Genomic DNA, 20,938 nt, shown 5'->3' with positions numbered 1-20,938 from the left:
GGACAAGAAGACTAAGGGGAAAAAAAAAGATTAGCCTGTCATGCAGGCTCCCTGCGTGAAGCGGCCTCGAGAGGCAATTGGAGCATTTTAAACGCAATGGGTTATCATTAACGCTGGCCCCTTGTCAGTCCTCTGGTTTGCAGTGTACATCGAGGAGTCGACGATTGGTCATTGGTCTTTACAAACTGTACACACCATTGGTCAATAACAACTTTACACTTTTATTTTCTTCATTGAACTTGAGGCTTTGACTTCAGCTTATAAAACGGCTATCCATAACGGATACCGGGCATTCTTCAGTGATCAGCCAGAGAGTATTGTTAACATTGGCCCTTCTGATCGCAGTACACAGTTGTTGAGTTACTCGATTGCCTGGAACATTGAATTTAAAAAATATTTCTCATTGACAACGACAGGACAGCCAGGAAATTAATTTAGAAGTGACATTTTGTGGTGGATTATTGCATAGCTGAAGACTTACGGCTCCTGTTGAGATGCCTTTCGAGAGAACCAATGGACATGGATCCAATGGGCCACTTACGAGGCCCAATGAGAACGAGTTTTTGCATACTGCGGTGAAACATGCCAGCCACTCTGCGTAAGTTGAAAACACTCGTCTTTTGTGGTTTATTTTTGGTTTATGGAAAATGTGGATTCGATGGTTGTTGATACTCGGTGTTGAATTCCCTATGATAAGTCAGGATTGAATCGCGATGAAACTTGAGTAGTAATCCGAGGTTAGTGCAGACATACAATCATATGATGATTCAGAAAACACTGTATTGATAATCGTTTTTTATCTTGTATAGCTCGCATTCCTGAAAGTTTAATAGGAAATTATATTAGATATTACGAAAGTTCAGAGTGGATGTCAATAGGTCTAATAGTTTTGTATGATAGGCTGAAGGGGATTTAACATTTCTCTGTCTTCAGTTTGGGTGAGAACTAAAAGGGTATAGATTTTAAAATTGAGATTGGGTTCAGTTAGAATAATGATAATACGTCGACAAAGGTGTTGTCGTGGTACTTAGACAGCTCTGTTTGAAAAATGTCATGATCATTTTTCCAGCAGCAGAGGCGTTAATTTGAAAGGAGCCCAACGTGTCTCGCTTCCACTATGTATGTCAGCTCATTCATGTGCGAATGATAGATATGGGTATTACACGTGGATCAGATTTATGGGATATTCGGGTGGCGTTGAAAAGAATATATCCGGCGCATATCTCACTTTTCCTTAACAATTAATGCGTTTCGCGGATTTACGAACGAACTAAAAGGGGACATTTTTAAGTCAGATAATCCTACGCTAGTCAAGTCAAGATAAACACACCCTTCGTCTAATATTTCTTTCGAAATGAGCGTGTGAATGGGAGGACTTAAATAAGCTATGACGGGGAAAACTGTCAGAATTTACATTTATTTGTCTTCATCGTGATAATTACTAGTGTTTAATAAATAATCTCTCATACGCGTGAATTTTATAGCCTTGCGCTCGATAAATAAAATAACTAGTGACCAATAATATTTTATATTCCTCTGAAATTTCAGTAAATCTTAAAAACATCCCCAAAGTTTTTCCAAATATGCAAATTATTTCCCGTGAATGATCCCTAACACATAAACGTTTCCAGAAAATCTTTTGCGTGTACATAGCACTGCACGATTACCCCCTGGACATTTAACTTTGCCGAGATTTTCCAGATAAATTTCCCTCAACTTTTCTCCCCATGTAAATAGTTGCACATAGCAGGGACTGCTTTATCGATCGCCATGTGAGAACGTCTAGGTGACTGAAGAACAAAATTGGGCACTCGGTGAGAAAGCCTTAATGGATGTTACAATCGCACATCTTTCTGTTTTATCATTTTTCCGTCCATGAAATTCAAAAAGTTTTATTCTCACATCAAAAGCGGATACATACATTTTCAAGGGGTGATAGGGGGTAGGGGGAGTGGACAGAACGTCAAGTTGATGTAGGTGAAACTAGGTATACAACCCGTGAGATACAAGTTTCATGGCGTGCAGGAGGAGGAAAAGAACTTTTTTTAACTGCATTATGCACGAGGGAGTGTAATAGAATGCCACGAGTGTGTTACAATGTTATGTTACATCCACGCTTACCCGTAGCAGGTACAGTGGAATTTGTCCCCGTCGCTTTGAAATTAAATCGATAAAACGAGAAAAGTAAAGGACATATTAAATTTCGTAATTTTTACATTTTCGCGACACGCGTGCCGAGTAAACAAAATTAGTAATGCACCATCAGGGGTTATGAAGGAAGAATGATTGGTATTTTTAACGGAAATGCTGAGGATTCGACATTTATCGTGAATTTTAGAATAAATGACGCAATCAATTTATTTTCCTCCCGTAGTTCCTAGTGATTGTAAATAGAGTCTTCAAGGTTTATTTTCCACGTAAGGAAATATTATTTATCTGCACAAATTTCTTGGATTCTCAACTTGCAACCGTTAAAATGTCCACTCCAATCAGTATTCAACTTGTAGGAGGGGATTCCATTAGGGCGAGATTAAATTAAAAGTATTTTTAATTTCATTTAAAAAGTTACCCAAAAAAATGTAAGAAATTTTCTCATTTTAATTTGGGGGTTTTATGCTGAACTAACATTGTTGAGTGCAGGCAAATTGGGGACCTTGATGGAACATTAATTATGTAAAGTGTATTTCAAATGTCAGAGTGAATGATATGAAAAAATTATTTGGCCTCCATATTTCCTGAGCCATAGAATAAGCAATTCATTAAATGATGGAAGGACTTCATACATGACACATATTGTGCAATTTTAAACTATCATCGAGTGAAACAGCACCAACGCAACATTCGAGATAATGATCCAGCAAACAATTCGGTGGATGAATTACATCATTCGACTTAAGAAACTGTCCCCCAACGCTTGACGTCTTCCACCGATAACACAAGTGTCTGACCGTGATAACGTAACATTCGTGTACCGTTAATTCGGGGCAATTCAGCAACATGCCGAGGATGGTTGACAAACGACAATGCCATTACGCCACAATGAACTCTCGAAATTTTCATTGGAATATGAAAATTATTATTGTTTACGTCATTTCGATTGTTCCAGTGCAATAACCCTCTTTCTATGACCCAGAGGAATAATTATTTACCGTGGGATACAGAAAGGGTTTGTTAGCTTCATACCATAAAAACTTTGAATTTCCAGTCAACGAATGATTATCGGAAAATTCACGGAGAACCGCACAATCGCAATAACATAAATTCACTGACGCGTAAATATAATAATTGGCGATACAGATTATCGCAATGGTTATATACAATATTAATTATGTTCTGAGTTATTGATACAGTTTACGTGCATTAGGAAATAAGTGGGGTTTGCGTAATAGCTTAATCAATGAATTAAATATTTGGCGATTTCTAGTTCAATTGAATATTATTATTTATCCAGATTGATTACGGGAGAAAATCCAAAGGATAAAGACAATTTTTTAATGCCAAGAAAGGGAAGCGACCCGGAATTTCTCTGGACTTTGAGATAATTCAGTTAACACAAACCTCATTAGAGAATAAATTCCGGCTGTAAAATCCAATACTAATTACCTTCACTTTCTATATAAGTGCATTAGAAAATAACTGTTGATACCATTAAACACTCATTGTTAACTGAATCGAACTTTCCCCGAGGGGATGGAAGGGGGTGGGAGGCAAACAGGATGAATGAGAAGTCGAGGAGTTGATGCTTCAGTTTTGGTTGACTGAGTTGGCGGGGGTGTTAGCAGACTACTGCATAGAAGGCGATGAAGGAAAACGTCGGTGGGCTAGGGGTGCCAAGGGTAGGGTGGGCTGTTGAGGGGGTGGGAATGGCGGCTGGAGTTTGCCAAAGGGCTGCAAAGGGAGTTAATATTTCTCGTCGGAGGATTCGGGCCATAGCAAGACTATACCACCGTAGCACCGGGCCAAAGTTTCCCCAAGCACTACATAACTAATTTTGTACCTGAAGCCCACCCCACTCTGTCGATCCTCCACCAACTCCAACCCCTCCCACCTCAGCTGATTTTACATATCATATACCAAAAGCCCCTCCGTCAATATAAAGGCCAGTGATTCATGAACATCAACAAGCGAGAGGGCTCCAACAATGGATACCAACATTATAATTATAGGTTAATGGTTTATTGTAAAATTAACCAACGCATCACTCCATTTTCCATCGCAACATAATGGGCTTATTTACTTCATCGCTAATATATGAACGCTTCGTTGGACTTTTCATGCTGATACGTGGAGGGTAATTACCATCCAGTGCTCTTGGGGTTTGCGGTGAAATTTTTGGTGTTGTATTTTTTTTTTTCATCCACTATTCATTCACCCCTCGGTATTACCCCGTAAATTCTTTTGACATGTTGGTTAATGTGAATTCGTGGAATCCAGTTTGATGAATGGATGAATTGGGGACGTTTTGTCCTCGTAAAACAGGCAAATGTACTGACGTGTCAAGAGTAATATTTCATGAAAAATGGTCATGCATGTGTAAGGTTAGTTTCTCGGGAAAAAAAGTAGATAAAACCATTTCCTTTATCTTTCTAAAAAATTATGTAGTCTATCAATTTTCGAGATAAAGAAAGAGTTCTAAATATTGAGTTGCAATTGCGTTACCGGGAGAATTTAACGAAATCAGACGAGAGAATGAACGCTGTAAGTAGTAATAGTGAATCAATGAACAGACCTCTGAACTCCTGGTTTGCTTGGCTGAGCAGAAGACACAAATATGCCCAAATGTATGAAGATTTTCCCAGAAGAATCGTCAATCTGCTCTCTACACTCCCAGCTCGATAAGAGGAAGATTAGATCAGACGAGACACAGACACCTGCAAGTAGTAAAAGCGAAGCAATGGCTAGACATGCTTGACCCGCCTGAAGTCCTGGGATTTTATCTAACACAAAGTACTCCTATAAAATTATATTATTCTATTTACACAAAAAAATTGAATGTTTGTTAAATTTGTTGTGAGATTTTGTAAAAATTTCCAAAAATGATTCCCTGAAATTGATTTCGATGACTCAATGAGACAGCGAGCGTAATAAATGCAATGAGACTGAGCAAGTTGTACTAATGAAAACAGTTGTTCAGACAGAACCTTTCGAGATGATTAAAGCTGTAGGTGGAATTGAACTGCTCGAGGGGAGTGACAGTTACACTATTCTCCTCCTTTACCTTGATATTGTCGAGGGGGCACAGAGCGCCCTTCTTCCGCTAGTGCCACTATCTGGCTTGTTTCCTGGGTACCAACGATTTCCAACACTCACACGTGTACCAACCAACTTGAAACATTACACGTTTATGTGTTTCCTCCGAGTTCTACTGCATGGTGGATAATATAGGGAATATACCTCATGCAAGCTTTCTCATATCGGGCAGAGGTATGCACTAATATGAGGATACAGTGTCACAACAGTGTTACTCGTTCAAGTACGGAAACACGCACCAATACATTTTCATTGTTTTACATTGCGCAGTGGAGCTGTATGTGTCGTCTAACCACTGACATTTCAACTATGGGTTTGGCAAAATTGCATGGGAACCATGTGACCCGTTTCCGGTGAAAGAGCTATTCAGCGAGATCGTTCAGTCATAAAATCGAAGCCAATTGTTTTGCGAAAACAGTCAGAATCAGTAGTCACTAGCTGTACAAATGGAGAATACACCGGGTGGCTCAATGCGGTGGGATTTTACCGTGAATGAACACTTTTCAGTCTCCCTTTTGGTTGATGGTTTTTTCTACGTTTCTCTGTTACAGCTACAGTTTTGAAATGCTGCTGGAGTCCGCTCAGTATCTACTGGATCGTGTCAGCGTCAGGCCGAAGATAGGAATCATTTGTGGATCTGGAATGGGTACGTCATTGGACTGATAAGCCATAAGAACCATTAACTTTGAATTCAGAATGTTTTTTTCATGAAACATATCGAAAGGCTTCACATCTCCTGTTGAAGTCAAAGCTCTTATTCTTCGGTAATAATTTTATTCCTTGGAACGTAGAGAAGTCATATTTCGATAGACTTTTGATAGTCAGATATTGCCACAGTGGATAGAGAGCTTTTTTCCTCTGAGTTGAAAAAAATATTGTCAATCGAAACGTCCCGATGAATCGATTTTCCTCATTCATTATGTGCTATCAATCGTGATGCCACGTCTCCCTGAATATGAACGAATGCCAAAATTTTCAATTGCACTGGTTCAATAATACATAATAGGGCACGGCTTCCTGCAACAAAAGTCAACGAGATAATGTACTACTCTCATATATATACAGCATAATGATATTCGAATCCGATGTTATTTACCCAATCATTAATACACTATATATACGAATAAAATCCATCTCTCATTCAACTTTGAATCTGTAATTGGTATCATGGAAAGCTTCAGAATGCAATAAACTCGATATTGCATACCTCATCCTCCTTTTTTCATTCAATAAAAACTTACGCAAATAAGAAGTTTCATTGATATTGGAAAAATTATTAAATCATTGGAAAATATCGTCGAGGAAGCCAATAAAGTAATGTGTACCCGGGTAATAGTTCGCCGGTATTATTGACATGCACACATGGAGTAAAACTTGTTGAGTCATTATCGAAAGAAATTTTTCAGATAAATAAATTTTTTTAACGTAAAAAAGATCTAAATTATCTCTGAGCTCTCTCAGGACTTATTTTATTTCTTGATAATTTTTATCTCTCTGAAAAAATGAATAATCCTTTTCACAATATTCCCTTTAGTAAAACGTGCCCTATATTTTGTCATTATGTCGTTTTCTCTCTCGTGACCAGGGGTTTCTGAACAGAGTGAGTTGTGTCCAGGTTCAATTGCCGATTCACTGACGGATATAAAGACATTTCCCTACGAGGAGATACCACATTTTCCATCGTCTACGGTCAAAGGTCACGTGGGTCAACTGGTATTCGGATATCTCGAGGATGTTCCAGTGATGTGTATGCAGGGGAGATTCCACTACTACGAGGGCTATCCACTGTGGAAGGTAAAACCCACATTTTTGTACCAAACCCCCCAAACTCTCTGTCCTCCTCAAGTGCCCATGCGACTCCTCTTATCCATTTTCGTTCGTCTCTTATGTTATTCTTATATTGCACTCCTACCATGCATGAGGTAGAGAGGACGATAAGCACCAAGGGAGATCCCCTGACGGTCATGAGCAAACATCATGAATAATGTTTATGACAATATTTGGATTATCGTTGATTCCCCTCAAGCGGTATTTGATTAATCTATTTTCTTAATAAACAGTAGGTATCAATGGACGAGTGGACAGAATGTGCCTCGTTCGATATCTGGATATTGACAAATAGTTTCGACTGTCACTGCTGGATGTTTTTTAGCTAACCAAAACGTATTTCGAGGAATGAGCCCCTCACAGCTATTTGCACAGAATTTTTGCACAATGGACTGATCGATAAGCACGTGGGTGTGCTCTTCATTTGATTGTATTTGAATTTTTTTTCAAGATTATGTTCACATAAATTTCGACGACACTGATGGGTAAGACCAGCGATTATCCTAATCTTTCTGTCCCTTTGACGATGCCCATGCAGTTTCTCCTATCCATTTTTGTGTATCCCTCCTGTTATCCTTATATTGTGCTGCTTCTGTGCATGGGGAAGAGGGCCAACGATAAATACCAAGCTAGATCCCTTGACATCCATGAGCAAACATCATGAATAATGTTTCTGAACATACTCGTAACATCGTTGATTTCCTTTTTTTTTCCTGTATTTCAGTGCGCTATGCCAGTAAGAGTGATGAAACTGGTGGGTGTGAGCCATCTTATAGCAACAAATGCTGCTGGTGGCCTCAATCCCAAATACAAGGTTGGTGACATCATGATGGTGAGGGATCACGTAAACATGATGGGATTTGCCGGCAACAATCCACTTCAGGGACCCAACGATGATAGGTACACCAGAGTAAATAGTTTATTGCACCATTTCATCGTTTTCCTCTTCCCCACCTATTTCACAATTCTCTATTCATGAGCCCCTGCGAATATCGGAAAATTCCAGGTGGATGAGAACTCGGTTTTATTTCATCCCAATGAACTTTACAATTGGACTGATGAGATATTTGCTCGGGAAGAGGAAAGAACAGGGATGATCGACATATTTATTTTGCGAAACTCGTCAGGGCTGTCTGGTCCCACTGGTCTTTCACTTCCCTCACTTGCACGTCGAGCTCTTCCGACGAGATACAAGTTACGATTTTCTCTCTTTCTTGCTCTGTTGTTCTTTTGTCACTATCCCCGATATTAATGGACCTGAGATCCTTCCGAACTCCAATAAACTGTCCCCTTGGTCATCGAAATTACCTTTATTTTTTCCTCGGATTGTCTTTTGTTGAGTTCAGTTATTGTGGAGTATAAGGTGGATCATTAAATTTCAATCCCAAGGTAGGAGACAATTCTAGAGTAAGAAAAGTACTATCTCAGCTTCTCTGTACATTTTGGCAAATAATATCAAAGTTACGTGACTTCGATTGAAGATTGTGAATGGAAGCATCGAAAAAAATTAATTACCAGGAAAAGTGCTGGGATTTTTTCCAAATATAAAATTATCTCGAGACTTTCAAAAGCTTTAACGCACTGATGTTCCGTAAACAGGTTTGGACCGAGATTTCCGCCCATGAACAGAGCTTACAACAAGGAGCTCCTGGAGATTGGTTCAGAAGTTGCTAGCAAGATGGGTATTTCCAACATCGTGCACAGAGGTGTGTATACGTGTCTAGGAGGACCTAATTTCGAGACAGTAGCTGAACTTAAAATGTTGAGTATGGTCGGTGTGGATGCAGTTGGTGAGTAAATAAATTATCTTCCCCATCGATATTGATAACCATCAGCTAAATAATGTACATAAATCTGTCACTATTCAGGCATGTCAACCGTCCACGAGGTGATCACAGCTCGTCACTGTGACCTCCAAGTTTTCGCCTTCAGTCTAATCACGAATCAATGTGTAATCGACGACGACTGCCACGACGAGGTCAATCACGAGGAGGTGATGGACGTTGGAAAGATGAGACAATCTCTGTTGCAGGAATTTGTTCTGCGGATGGTGAAGTGCATCAAAGAAAAATTATCTACGAACTGAGAAATTCAATCATTCTTAATTCATCACTGTGTTCAAAGGCACGAGGACTTGTCATTGCTCAGGTGGCAACTTCTCCAGAGTTACTTCAATCTCACTGCCATCCTGCCCCCTCTCCCAAAGTCACGATAAATCTGCGTGAATCGACGAGCGATTGAAATGTCTACAGTTGTCTAAATATCAAAGGCAGTGGGTGCGCACAGTGAAAGCAGCAGCTTCACTGAATTAAATTATTTTCAAGCATTTAGCCACTAGGTACGTTCCCTCTTCCACTTTCCAATTCATTCTCAATCTTTCCCCGGCGGAGAAAGAAAAAAGAATTCCACGAAATACCCTTCCGTAAATCTTATTTAATTTAACGCATGACCAGTCGACGATAGTTGCCGTTGAAAAACGTTATCTCTGTGAATCGATTTTTTTTTATTCATTTTAAACTTGAAAAATCCAAGAGAAGAGGCAGGGAAATTATCACCGCTGATCCTTGGGATCTAAGTTGGCAATTTTTTAAAACCCTCATCCCACCGCCCCACACCAAGACGGTCCAATGGATGATGGGGATTGGTTGGGTGGTAGTGAGGAAAGTAAGACCGATGGGTGGCTTCGGGGCGCAACGTATTCCCTATCCGTAAAGTCTCGTCTTCTTATCTCAATTCAAGAGAGAAAATTTTCTTTCTCACTACAGCCTTTCCTTTCTCTCTGATCGGTACGCGCGTCTCTACGGATTTTCAATTGATTCGTTGCACGTACAAGGAGCTATGGGGGAGGGGTAGTGGGGAGCATCGGGCTAATAAAGGCTTCAACTTCACGGATGGCTTCTCACGTCCATTATTTTTTTCTATTTTCATTTTATAACTGAATCTCCTCAGTGTTTGTTTTTCTAATCTCTCAGTCCATCATTCCTTTCATCATCAATTTATGGTTAATGTTATTTGTAATCCTGATAATTGAATAAATGTTGATTTATCCGTAATGAGGTAACTTTAATTTGATTTCAAGATGGTTTTAGTGCATCTGGAATTGAGAGGAGGATTTCGGCACTCGAGAGAATAGCAGGAAGGGCTTCTTCACCAGTTGAGAACCGTTTCCTTCGTTAGTTCACTTCTCTTGAGCCGCGCCTCTTCCCGTCTGCGTTAATGCATCGACGTTTCGCCTTCGATAAATCCTCTCCACTCGGAAGACCACATAGTTCCCCTCACCTGGATCTTCTATCGCTCGTTTCCACCATCTTCTTTCAATTCCACCACCACCACCCTTTTCACCAACCGCCTATTCTCCTCGACTTCCGGGCCCCCGACGTCGCTCGGTTGTTATTACCGCCGCGAATGAAATTATGATTTGACAGGCAGCAGAACTTATTCTATTCTCTACTGCAACACTATTCTATACAGTTTTCGTTTTCCCATCCACCTCTTTTCATCACCAATGAGGGAAGAAAGTTTCCACGGTATTTCATTGAAAATTAGACGCAAGCTCTTGAATTCTCTCCCGAGAATTATTTTTTTCTCCATTTTGACGATTATATTTTTAAGTGATTTTTGCCCACTCCCCTTCGGACAATTTTTATTATGAAATTTTCATCGTCTGACGGGAAAATAATATTCCACCACATTGTTGCAGAAATTCTCAACAAATTACATTTCACCTCGCAAAAGAGAAAATTTTGCAATTTTCATTTTTTCCATCAGAGGAAGGAAAAAAAATATATGAAAAAAAAGGAGAGTAAAGAAAACTCGCATTTAACGTCCCATGTACTCGCAGGGCTCTTCATCTTTACCACTGTATCGTTATAAAAAGCAATAAAAAATAATAATACTCTCTCCGACCTGTATGTATACCTGTACACACACGCTGTAAAAAAAACGAGGTAGGGAAAATGTGGGAGGTTTCTCCCTCATATATCATCGAATTCACCGAGGCCAGTGGATTCTTTTGCTCTGGCCAGGGCACACAACCTCCACAAATATTTATCGACTTATTGACTTTCATTGGATACAAGCGGAAGTCGATTAAATCCGATGTGAATAATTCCCACTGGTTTTGGTGTAGATGCCAATTTACTGCCTTTAGCGACAACTCATCGGATATGCTTTTCCAGTCTGCACTACAAGTGATATATATATACATATATATGGGATATTAGGACGTATATGAATTTATTGGTGGCCATCGTATATCCTGGTACGGCCTCTCAATTTCAATATCGAATTCCAGGGAAATTTAAAGTGATTCAGGTGGTATTCACGGGTATCTGATGATTTTACTGTGGATATGGGCATTTCATCGTGGCAATCAATATCTGTAGAAATTTAAAGACGATAAAAATAACAATGAGGAACAGTTTCACACCCAGCAATCACGTTCTGTAATTAAATAAAACTCGTCAGAGGAATTGTTTTCACTGTTCCCCTTGGGTGGTGCCTACTTGCTGTTCATTTACCCTCTCCGATCCTATCTAGGGTGAAGGAAAGGGTGTGATTCCTTAGATACGATTTTACAGGAACTTCCATCAAGGACGTCGCGAGTCGGAAGAAGAAAGGGAATTTTCAACAACAAATGTATTCAACAACATTTGAAATGGACTTTTAACTTTCATAAATAATAAATCGCCAATTTTTTGTTCTTCCTGTGTAAAAATAAATATTTCATGAGCATGAAATATCGTTCTCCACACATTTTGATGAAAAATAGGTTAACAACAAAACTTCAGAATACCTGGGATATTCCCGACCCTCATTCGAATCCCCGTTTCTCCTGTCACTAATTAAAAATCGTTCAATCCTCCCGTCACTCACGCAACAGCTAAAAACAATGTTGAATCGTTAAACAATAGTGAACTCGTGCCACCTTGATCACCGGGAAAGTCACCCCTCTAAAATAATAAATGTCCCAAACGAGTTGATCGATTCCCGGAACTCGCAGGATAAAGATTCCCGCTGAACAACGTAGAAATCCCCATTACCATCAGAATATTGGCTCCGCGGCTATTCAACGGTGAGCCGCTACAGTCGCCTGTCGGGGCGCGCTCGGTTTTCTCCGTGAATTTCCCCCACCCGTATGCCCCAGTGTGGAGCCCGCGGCTGCCCCAACGCTAGGCATTTGTTTCAGTACGCACGTGACGCTACAAGCGAGAGTACGCTTTTGTCCGATACAAATAGTTACGTGCTCGCGTCTTAATAAATCACCCACTATCATACCAGTGTCTTATTACTCGTAATCCGCTCATCAATCGTGCACTTAAATAATCAGAGAATTAATTATTTTATTTTTAACCCCCCCGATAAATTATAAATTCACCGACGCTAACAATTGTGCCTCGCGCCACCATTTCTGGAAAATAAAACAAGCGCGAAAGGATCGTAGATGTCGCACAGATAAAATAAAGTGAGTGCCGGTTAACATTTTTTTATTTCATTCCCTCATTAATTATTGAGTTCAAGTATGATAAAACCAAGTTCATCAGCTTATTGAAGGAGTAAGTGAATAAGTTTCGTGCGTGGGGTGTCGTGTGCGTGTTTCGCGAAATAGTGGGGCTCGATAGAAGGGGAGGGAAAATAAAACAAGTGCTCACCGGTAAACAGAGGGAGCGCGAAGGGACGCGAGCGGACGAAGTGTTCTCCTGTAAACAGTTTGAGCGGGAAGGGGGACGCTCGGAGACGGAGGAGGGAAAAAGTAATCGAGAAAACGTTGAAGGAAAATGCTGGCAGCGTAATATCTGCAACGTTCCAGTGTGTCTGCCCGTTATCGATGTCGATTTATTCCTCTTCGATGTCGATATACACAGTTGCATTGTAAAACGGGACGCGGGAAATCAGGAGGGGAAAGTGAATGCCGAGGTGTGTGTGTGTGTGCTTTTTTTTTATTTGACGGCGTGGGTTTTCTGGGTTTTTTTTTCGCGGAGTGTTGAGTGGTGTGGGGTGGTACAGTGGAGGCTGTGGTGCATGCCAATAGAGTCTGGGACACCCGGTTTAGGGACATGTCCAGACTGAGGAGCAGACCGGTGAACGGTTATGTTACTAATCGGAATGTGGATCGATGATAACATATGAGGAATAATCGTTGTCCTTCGAGACCTTGTTGTTGTGGATCGTTTGTCGTTGAGGGGAAGTAGAGCTTGTTGTGGCCACAGGGAGAAGACCAGTGGCAAATTGAGTAACGCACACTTCCTAGAATAATCCGGAGGTCATATGCCCATACACGCACGTAAAACGGTAAATAGAGGGAACAGATGGTTATTGTATTTTTCTCACGTGTTTGGATGCTTTATTTTGATTTTTATTCTTTTTCTGTTTTAGAATGTTGACTCGCTTTAGAGGTCGTCCCCTCTTGAGTTCCATTTTTTTCACGCTACGTATTTTGTTTTGATGAGGTAGGTCGTGCCGTTTTATTCCTTTGATATGGTTTCTGTTTATTTTGTTTGGTTGTATCATGTGAAATTTTTTTTTTTCACGACAGTGGGAATGTTGTGTTTTTTTTTTATTTTTTTTTTTATTTTTTCCGGTGATGCATATTTTCACGGAGCTTTGTGGGTTAACATTGTTGAAATAATTTTGATACTGAGAATTGTTCATGTGTGGTTTTGAAATAGTTGGCTGTGGACTAATGGTCGGTACTCGTGTGTGTGCACGTTGTGGATAACTCTAGGAACAACTTGATCGTCAAGTTATTTCGTGTGTATCAAGATATGGTTGGTGTTGCATAGCTGAATGAAATTGCTAATTTCGGTTGGGATGGTATTAAATTAACTCGGGGTATCGTTAATTATGAGTTTAAGGTCCTTGGAATATTTATAGGGCATATTATAATCGAGTTTTGGGATTTTTCGTCGAATGTGATTACGGGAATTGATGGGGTGGGGTAAGGGGGGAGGGCTTTGATAGTGATGGAAATTTGTTTTTATCGATTTGAAGAGCGGAGAAGAACAATAACAAGGTCGTTCGCCTGATATATGTCGAATTATACTTGTTAATGAGTAGTGTTACGACATCCAATCGTTAGGGTATTTCAAGGCAATTGAGATGTGTCAATGCGAGGTTGTAGAAACGGTTAAAAATATCATGGTGATTGAGTTGAGTGATGATATAGAGTAATGAATTGACTTTTTAAGTATCTAAGGATAAGAATGAGGTAGCTCAGGTATCGTGAGGATTTTTTTTATTAAACAGAATGGCAGTTTTGAAACATTTTCACAAACAAGTGTGCTGTCTCTCCTGGATTAGGAGATATTTCTGGAAAAACTAATGCCCATTCGACATGAATGATGCAATTACCTTGAATTTTCATCTTAATTCTTGAAATTAACTTACAATGTCTAAAATTCAAACGAGGAATTCATAACCGTTTGATGCATTCATGGCGGAAGGAATCGTGCATTAAATCAATGTGATTTATTAGCTTGATGACATCCGGTGTCATTTATAGGTTTACCGGTTGTCGTCTGATCTCGTTGATCCGAGCTCTAAAATGATTCGGATTCGATTTATTCTTAATGCATTAGTACTTTGTGGATGCACGTAACTTCTTGCCCTTTATGCATAAGTAGAAATGAAAGGATCCTACTATTTTGATAATTTTGCGAAAATTCTGAAAATTATCTCCAAATCGATAAGATTTTATGACGATTTCAAATTTTCTCGTTTTCATCCAATTGCATTCCCTCACAGACTGAACGATACCGTTGACTGATTCGCCTTGTTTTCTCTCTGAATAATAAATCACTGCAATTAGCCAGTAACGACCTTACTTTTTATGTCCTGCAATTTTCTGTTATCTCCGGCTCACGCTTGAATCGACAGTTTCGAAGGGGAAAGTTTCGAAAATATAACTTTGATAATAAAAATTGAAACTTCCATCACTTGAAAGATGCACAATCCAAATGCATCAAAAGGGGGGGGAGAGAATAGGTGAGAGAAGAAAACAGAAATTGACGCTATATAAAATGCAAACGAATTCGCAAATTGCATTTAGGTGAGACTGGGCGATGAAGGTCACAAGTGGATTTTCGTTTACTACCGCACCCAGCATGCTACCTATTCTCGCCTTCCTCTCTCATGCCTCTTTTCTACCCCTTTTCCCTCCCACTTTTAGCTTTTACCTCGTCTCTCTTTTGAACTCACGTATTACCCCATACACCGGCATTCGTTTTCTCCCTCGAGTCATAAACAAGCCCGCTCCCGACGCCCCGAGAACCGAGGTTATTGGTTTTTGTGAGATTCAGACGACATTCCCTGCGTCCGGAACACGCGAATACGCGCCACTATACCACTGCAGGATGCTTTTTTGCTCCTTCTTTATTATATTATACGTTTCGTTGGAATAATCAATGGAAATGGGTGCAAATTATTGTATTCGGTAGACCTGTTATTAAGGGGGTTATGGATGATTCGTTGATATGCGAGGAAAATTCTGGGAAAAATTCAGGGGTGAATTGGCTTTTCTCCACTCGTGGATTTTGTTACTTTTGTATGTTTGGTGATATCAAGGCAACACAGGGTTCGAGTTATGTCGAACAGGGAAAAATTTGGTTGTAAAAGAAAAAGGTAAAAATTAACTTCGGTCAATTTTGTAGATTGGTCACCCTGGGAGGGCAAAGCGACAGCGCATCGTTTTTCACGTAGTGCTATGAATTGGTTGATTGGAAAAATTTGAAGAAAAAAAATTGACGGTTCCCATTATGATGGTCAAATAATTGGTGGGCCTGCTAAATAATATAATCCTCAAAGTTCGTTATTATCTTTTTCTTAGTTTAATCAAATTAAACCAGTAAAATGTAAATTTAACGATTGCAGAGTTGGAGAATCCACTCATTCTTTATGAGTTACCATTCCATAAAATTCAAATGTAAAATATCGAGTTTAAGTATTTGAAATCATTCTTCAAAAGTCCAAACGAGCTATTCATAACCTTCCCCTTAGATTCCAAACTCATTTATCAGTCGGCCCCCGTTGGCAACCCTTTTTCCCATTCTAAAAGCCTCATGTATTCAGTGCTCCTAAAAATTTGCCATTCCCAACTCTTTACAACAAACGCCCTCAGTTTTTCCCGAAAAATTGTTGGTAGGAGTGGGTAGGAGAAAAAAAAACGAATGAATGTTCCAGAGTTGAAATAAATTGTACGAACGCTCTCGCACCGGAGGTAAATTAAGAGGGTACGCTCCAAAAGCAGAGGGTTTTTGGAATAGTGTGTATCAGGGGATGAAGCGGTTCGTGAAATTGGGGGGGAAAAAAAAAAATGTTTCGAGAGCAGGTAGTTCCGCTCTGGCGTCAGCCTCGGATACGCATGGCAAATCTCGTCCCTCTACTTCTAGCCAAACTCGAGCGAATCGTCTGTATACTGAGTGAGAGTAGTGAAAAAAAAAGATAGCTCGATGTGTATATAAATTCACCCTGGGAATGGTGTGAATATACGAACTCAATAAAATTGTCAAACAATGAAGAGTATTCAGTAGATTTACAAAATTAAAAATAGCGAAGCATGACAAGTAATTTGTGACACTCGTTAGCAACAGTCAAATTCTATCTCCACTAATTTTAGTTGTCAATTTATGACATTTTCGATTGAATTTTAAATGTTCAGTGTACCATTTTCAGCCCATCAATTCTTACGGGCGAAATATTTCTATCAAAATTCTGCAGTTGACGCACGCTCCCTTGGGCAATTTTCCACTGTTTTGTGTTACCTCTGACCGATCAACGCACTGAGGGCATGTCAATTTTGTTTACAGAGTTGAAATCCAAATATCCTGTGGATAGTTAACAGAAAACATAACTCACTTTTTTATTCTCATTCATATCGACAAAGCCTATTGTGCATTACATCTCCGATAATCATGTCCGGATTATCATCCAATATACTTTACTCACGAATTAATTTCAAAATTATGGAAGTCGGATAATTTTCATCCTTCATCATCCTTTCATCCAGGATTTATATGAAGGCCATTGTTGTCGAAAATATTCATTCATTGCATAATAATAATTAATTAGGCGATTCACTGATTTTCAGGGAATTTTATGATTTTTTCTTGCTATTGAAATATTTGCAAAGTGAATTTCTAGTCCGACGATGCTGATATACGATGCAAGTTGTCAGAGATTGAATTTCTCCCCGAATGCACAGTTTCCTCTCCATAGCGAAATTGCATAACAATCACATGGAAAAGACATTAGCTGGCTCGTGTTGCCTATCGATTTTCATCGGTACACAAGTCTCCGTGAATGTATCACGAAACTCGAGCCCGAAGCGCAATAAGGAAAGCAATTGTCATTCCTTTTATTTATTAGTTGTCTCGATGAAAAAATTCTATAATTTTTTTTACATCACCGTATCCACCGTGAGCCATCATAAAAAATACTTTCTTAAAAGCCTCCAACATTTTCAAAACTTCGTCAAATTTTCTCAGTATCAAACGTTAGATTAGAGAGAAGAATCGCTGTGTTTGTGTCGTGGAAAAAAAAAATTGTATTCGTTCTGTATAATTTATACTAAAAAATATTCTCCATATATTTTTCAGCGGGCAGCCTGCGAGGAAATAGAAATGGTTGAGCTGAGCGGAAGTGGCCAACCTGGTATAATGCAGGTTGGACAGATAAATACAAGTGGTATGTCAAGTTTAACATCAGCACCAACATTATCCTCATCGTCATCGTCAACAGCCGCTTCCTCATCAACATCCGGACGTGCGGGTGTACTTGAGACTCAAGTACGCGGTCAATGGTATCGTGTCTTCGTATCCCTTGAGGATGACTATCTCAGTATATCTTTGGATGAGAGTTGTGAGAATATACTAACTGGAAATGGTGGTCCCCTCAATGGTAATATTAACAACAACAACATCGACAGTCTCAATGATCCCGATGTACCAGATTCAGTGGCTAATCAAAAGCGCATTGTGAGAGTAGTGAAAAGTGATAATAATGGATTGGGTATATCGATAAAAGGTGGAAAGGAAAATAAAATGCCCATCCTCATATCCAAGATTTTCAAGGGCATGGCAGCCGATGCTACTGAACAACTTTACGTTGGTGATGCAATTCTCGCTGTCAACGGTGAAGATCTTCGCGAGGCAACTCACGACGAGGCTGTTAAGGCACTTAAACGGGCAGGCAAGGTCGTCGAACTCGAAGGTGAGTCTCTTTCATTAACCAATCCAACGGGTTACATTCATTCGCGTCAGGTGTGTTTACTTTTTCGATGAGAGAAATATCTCATAAAATCGTGAGACGGTGTAATTTTACTATATATACTGGCGTTGGCAGTTAAAATATATTCATTTTGAATATATTGTGTTATCGATGCGTGACCGATAAATAAATTCCCAGAGAGCGTCGGGTCTTTCGTTAACATGATCAAATTCAAGTAGAACGAACAGTTCTTAATATAAAAAAATTATTGTCAGTGACAGTAACATGAAGAACTCTCCAATATTTTGTCCTCTGCATCGTATTGGATTCTTCTGAAAATCAATGTATTCGCGGAAAGATATTCAATTCCACGTGCAATTATCTATCCTGAGAATTTTTCAAGCCAACGTCGAGTCAATCAGAAAAAATCAATATTTCATTTCCTAAAGCCTACCTATGAATGCCAGAACACCTCCGCTGTCTCGGGCTGGTTCATTGCACCTAGAAAATTATTTTCCTCGAACGGCACCTGGTTGGCCAGACCCTCATTCCGTACAATCCTCACTACTTTCAAGAAAATGTTGGGAGGTAATCGATTCCCTCGGTAAAAACTACTCCCTCCGAGGAATAACGCCAACGAGGTCCGGTGAGATGGAAAATGATATGAATAAATTAACACAAACACATGATAATGGTCAAATAAATAGGGGTAGTAGGAATAATACCCACAAAAGGAAAGAAGAAAAAAAAAAAAATAGAGCTCGACTCCGTTGCTCGATGAAATCGCGTGTTAGAGACTTGCGCAAGGAGATTCTCCAAAACTTTTCACAAGACGGTATGGCCATCCTCCTCCATTTTACTATCTTTACTTTTCCTTTGTATAGCTTACCCTTGGAACATTAACGAGACTCTTATTCCAATTAGCTTTAAGTACACGCTGCATTAAGCCCAACGGATTCTCCCGCGTCTCGTTTTAATATCGAATTCCGTGTCTTTGCCATTTGCTGAAGGAAAAGGGAGCAATCTTCTACCCCTTTTCCATAATTTGGTTTTCCGAGTTCCAACAACTTTCTTCCATACTAGCAACATCTACGCTTCACCTTGTCATCCACCTCCAAATATCCAACTGGTCCTCCTCCTCTTTCACCCTGACGTACAGTTCCCCTCGCAAGTCGACATGCTTTTAGCAGAATTAATACGTTGCGCGACTTGACACTTTGCTTGATTGTCACTTTTACACTTTGTGAAATTCTCTTTTTTTTTTCCACCCCCTTGAATGAGTGAAATTGGTGAAAGAGACATAGGGTAGTCGAAAATAAAAGCAGAGTCACTGAAAATGGGAGTTGAGAGTTGAATTCTTTTCTTTCTTTTGCTAATGCTGAAAAAGTGTCAAGGAGGGAGAGGAGTGAACACGTGGCCTTGACAAGACGCCCATTGACCGGTTGGCTGATATAGTCTTACCTCTTGAGAGTGGCAACGGTACGTGCTCGAATACTTGTCAGTATTCCCCCACCTCTCTTTCCACCTTCCCCAGAGTACCCCAGCAGTGGAAAAGAACAAAAACAACGTACACGAGGAATAACAAAAATGGAAGTCTTCCATACCAAGCTTTTCATATATAGATATCCCACTCGTCGTTATTCTCCTCATTTTTTTTTTGTTGTCCTGTTTTTATTTTCCCCTTCCAACTCTTCTCAGTATTCTTCTTCTTTTTTTTTTTCATTTTTTCTCTACCTCTACCCCCCTGTCTAGCGCCCGTTCATTTTTTTTAATGCTTGATGCATATACCCAGGTTCTCCATTCTCTCGTGTTCTCTGTCATTCCATCCTCATTGCCTTTGGTCTACACTCGCATGAACCTAGTATAAGTGAATTGCTTTTGTCACCTTCACTTCTATTTGTTTCATTTCCCCTCTCACCTCGATTCAGCTGTCTGGTTGGATATAGATGGCAGAGACAGTATGCGAAAGGGTCATGAATTTTTCTTTTGTCACAAGAATCCTTTGTTCGGCACTCTCCTTTGATTCGCACATTCGATTAAGTGAGAAATATTTTTTAGCCAGACTCGTTATTATTATCTGTTGATGGTATTGTATGTAAGCCAACATTTCACACTATGAGAAGGACAAATATTTATTATTGTTTGGCTCACCCTTGGGAAATATTTCCATTGGTATACACATGAGTGCGTTCTAATGCACGAGATATGCCTTGAGCTGTGTTGTCTGAATGTCTGAATCATCGTTCAACAACGAGTGATGGGAAGAAGGTGAACTGATGAGAGAAGTCGATTACCCGTTGACCCCTGATTACTCGAGCTAAATGAACGGGGCTGAGTATAATGCCTGACGTCAGAGTGATGAAGGGAGTGAGTAATGCGAAATAACACTAACAGAGAATCCAATGGGAGTATTTGGATCTTATTAGTTTTAGGTGGGGTAGAACTTTGACGGCTAATGAGAATAAGTTTTTGTTTGTCATTGGGATTAATCATTCGACATCTGGAGATCCTTTGTTGTTCATTAATTGAACTCATATTTTCAACATTTAGTTGCTTTTCCCAGTCATTTGTGTCAATGGTATAGTGAACTATCTCCATCACAGCATCTCATTTGTTCTCGGTTACTTTTGGACACCAAGTTACTGCCCACTCACTGGGT

At 39.7% G+C, this 20,938-nt stretch overlaps 2 protein-coding genes and 1 long non-coding RNA gene across 7 annotated transcripts in view; 2 read left to right on the top strand and 1 right to left on the bottom strand.

Moving 5' to 3' along the window:
• Positions 1–456: 456 nt before the first annotated feature.
• LOC135163815 (purine nucleoside phosphorylase-like) lies at positions 457–10,130 on the top strand. 2 transcript variants are annotated; one of them, XM_064123637.1, is made up of 6 exons: positions 457–598; positions 5,802–5,896; positions 6,866–7,044; positions 7,802–7,977; positions 8,677–8,867; positions 8,946–10,130. In XM_064123637.1, the coding sequence occupies exons 1-6, from the start codon at positions 495–497 to the stop codon at positions 9,161–9,163; spliced, it is 963 nt and encodes a 320-aa protein (XP_063979707.1). In that variant the 5' UTR covers positions 457–494; the 3' UTR covers positions 9,164–10,130. The 2 variants fall into 2 exon arrangements, with proteins under 2 accessions (XP_063979707.1, XP_063979706.1); XM_064123636.1 differs by having other exon boundaries at positions 6,836–7,044.
• Positions 682–12,040, bottom strand: LOC135163817 (uncharacterized). 2 transcript variants are annotated; one of them, XR_010299190.1, is made up of 4 exons: positions 11,873–12,040; positions 5,142–6,267; positions 4,730–4,953; positions 682–818 (listed from the first exon to the last, which is right to left on the bottom strand). It is a non-coding gene; the product is annotated as an uncharacterized LOC135163817 (long non-coding RNA). The 2 variants fall into 2 exon arrangements; XR_010299189.1 differs by having other exon boundaries at positions 4,730–6,267.
• A 219-nt stretch (positions 12,041–12,259) lies between these two features.
• LOC135163813 (beta-1-syntrophin) overlaps positions 12,260–20,938 on the top strand; it is a 118,665-nt gene continuing 109,986 nt past the window's right edge. The window contains exons 1-3 of one of the 3 annotated variants that reach the window (XM_064123634.1): positions 12,260–13,368; positions 13,453–13,526; positions 17,670–18,282. In XM_064123634.1, the coding sequence (XP_063979704.1) occupies positions 17,694–18,282 (589 nt within the window). In that variant the 5' untranslated portion in view covers positions 12,260–13,368; positions 13,453–13,526; positions 17,670–17,693. The remainder of the gene's footprint in view (positions 13,369–13,452; positions 13,527–17,669; positions 18,283–20,938) is intronic. The other 2 variants (XM_064123635.1, XM_064123633.1) reach the window with 2 other exon arrangements.

The sequence above is a fragment of the Diachasmimorpha longicaudata genome, chromosome 6 (assembly GCF_034640455.1).
Source record: "Diachasmimorpha longicaudata isolate KC_UGA_2023 chromosome 6, iyDiaLong2, whole genome shotgun sequence".
Taxonomy (NCBI): domain Eukaryota; kingdom Metazoa; phylum Arthropoda; class Insecta; order Hymenoptera; family Braconidae; genus Diachasmimorpha; species Diachasmimorpha longicaudata.
Note: the sequence above shows the minus strand (reverse complement) of the source record. Positions and strands in the feature narration are given on the sequence as shown.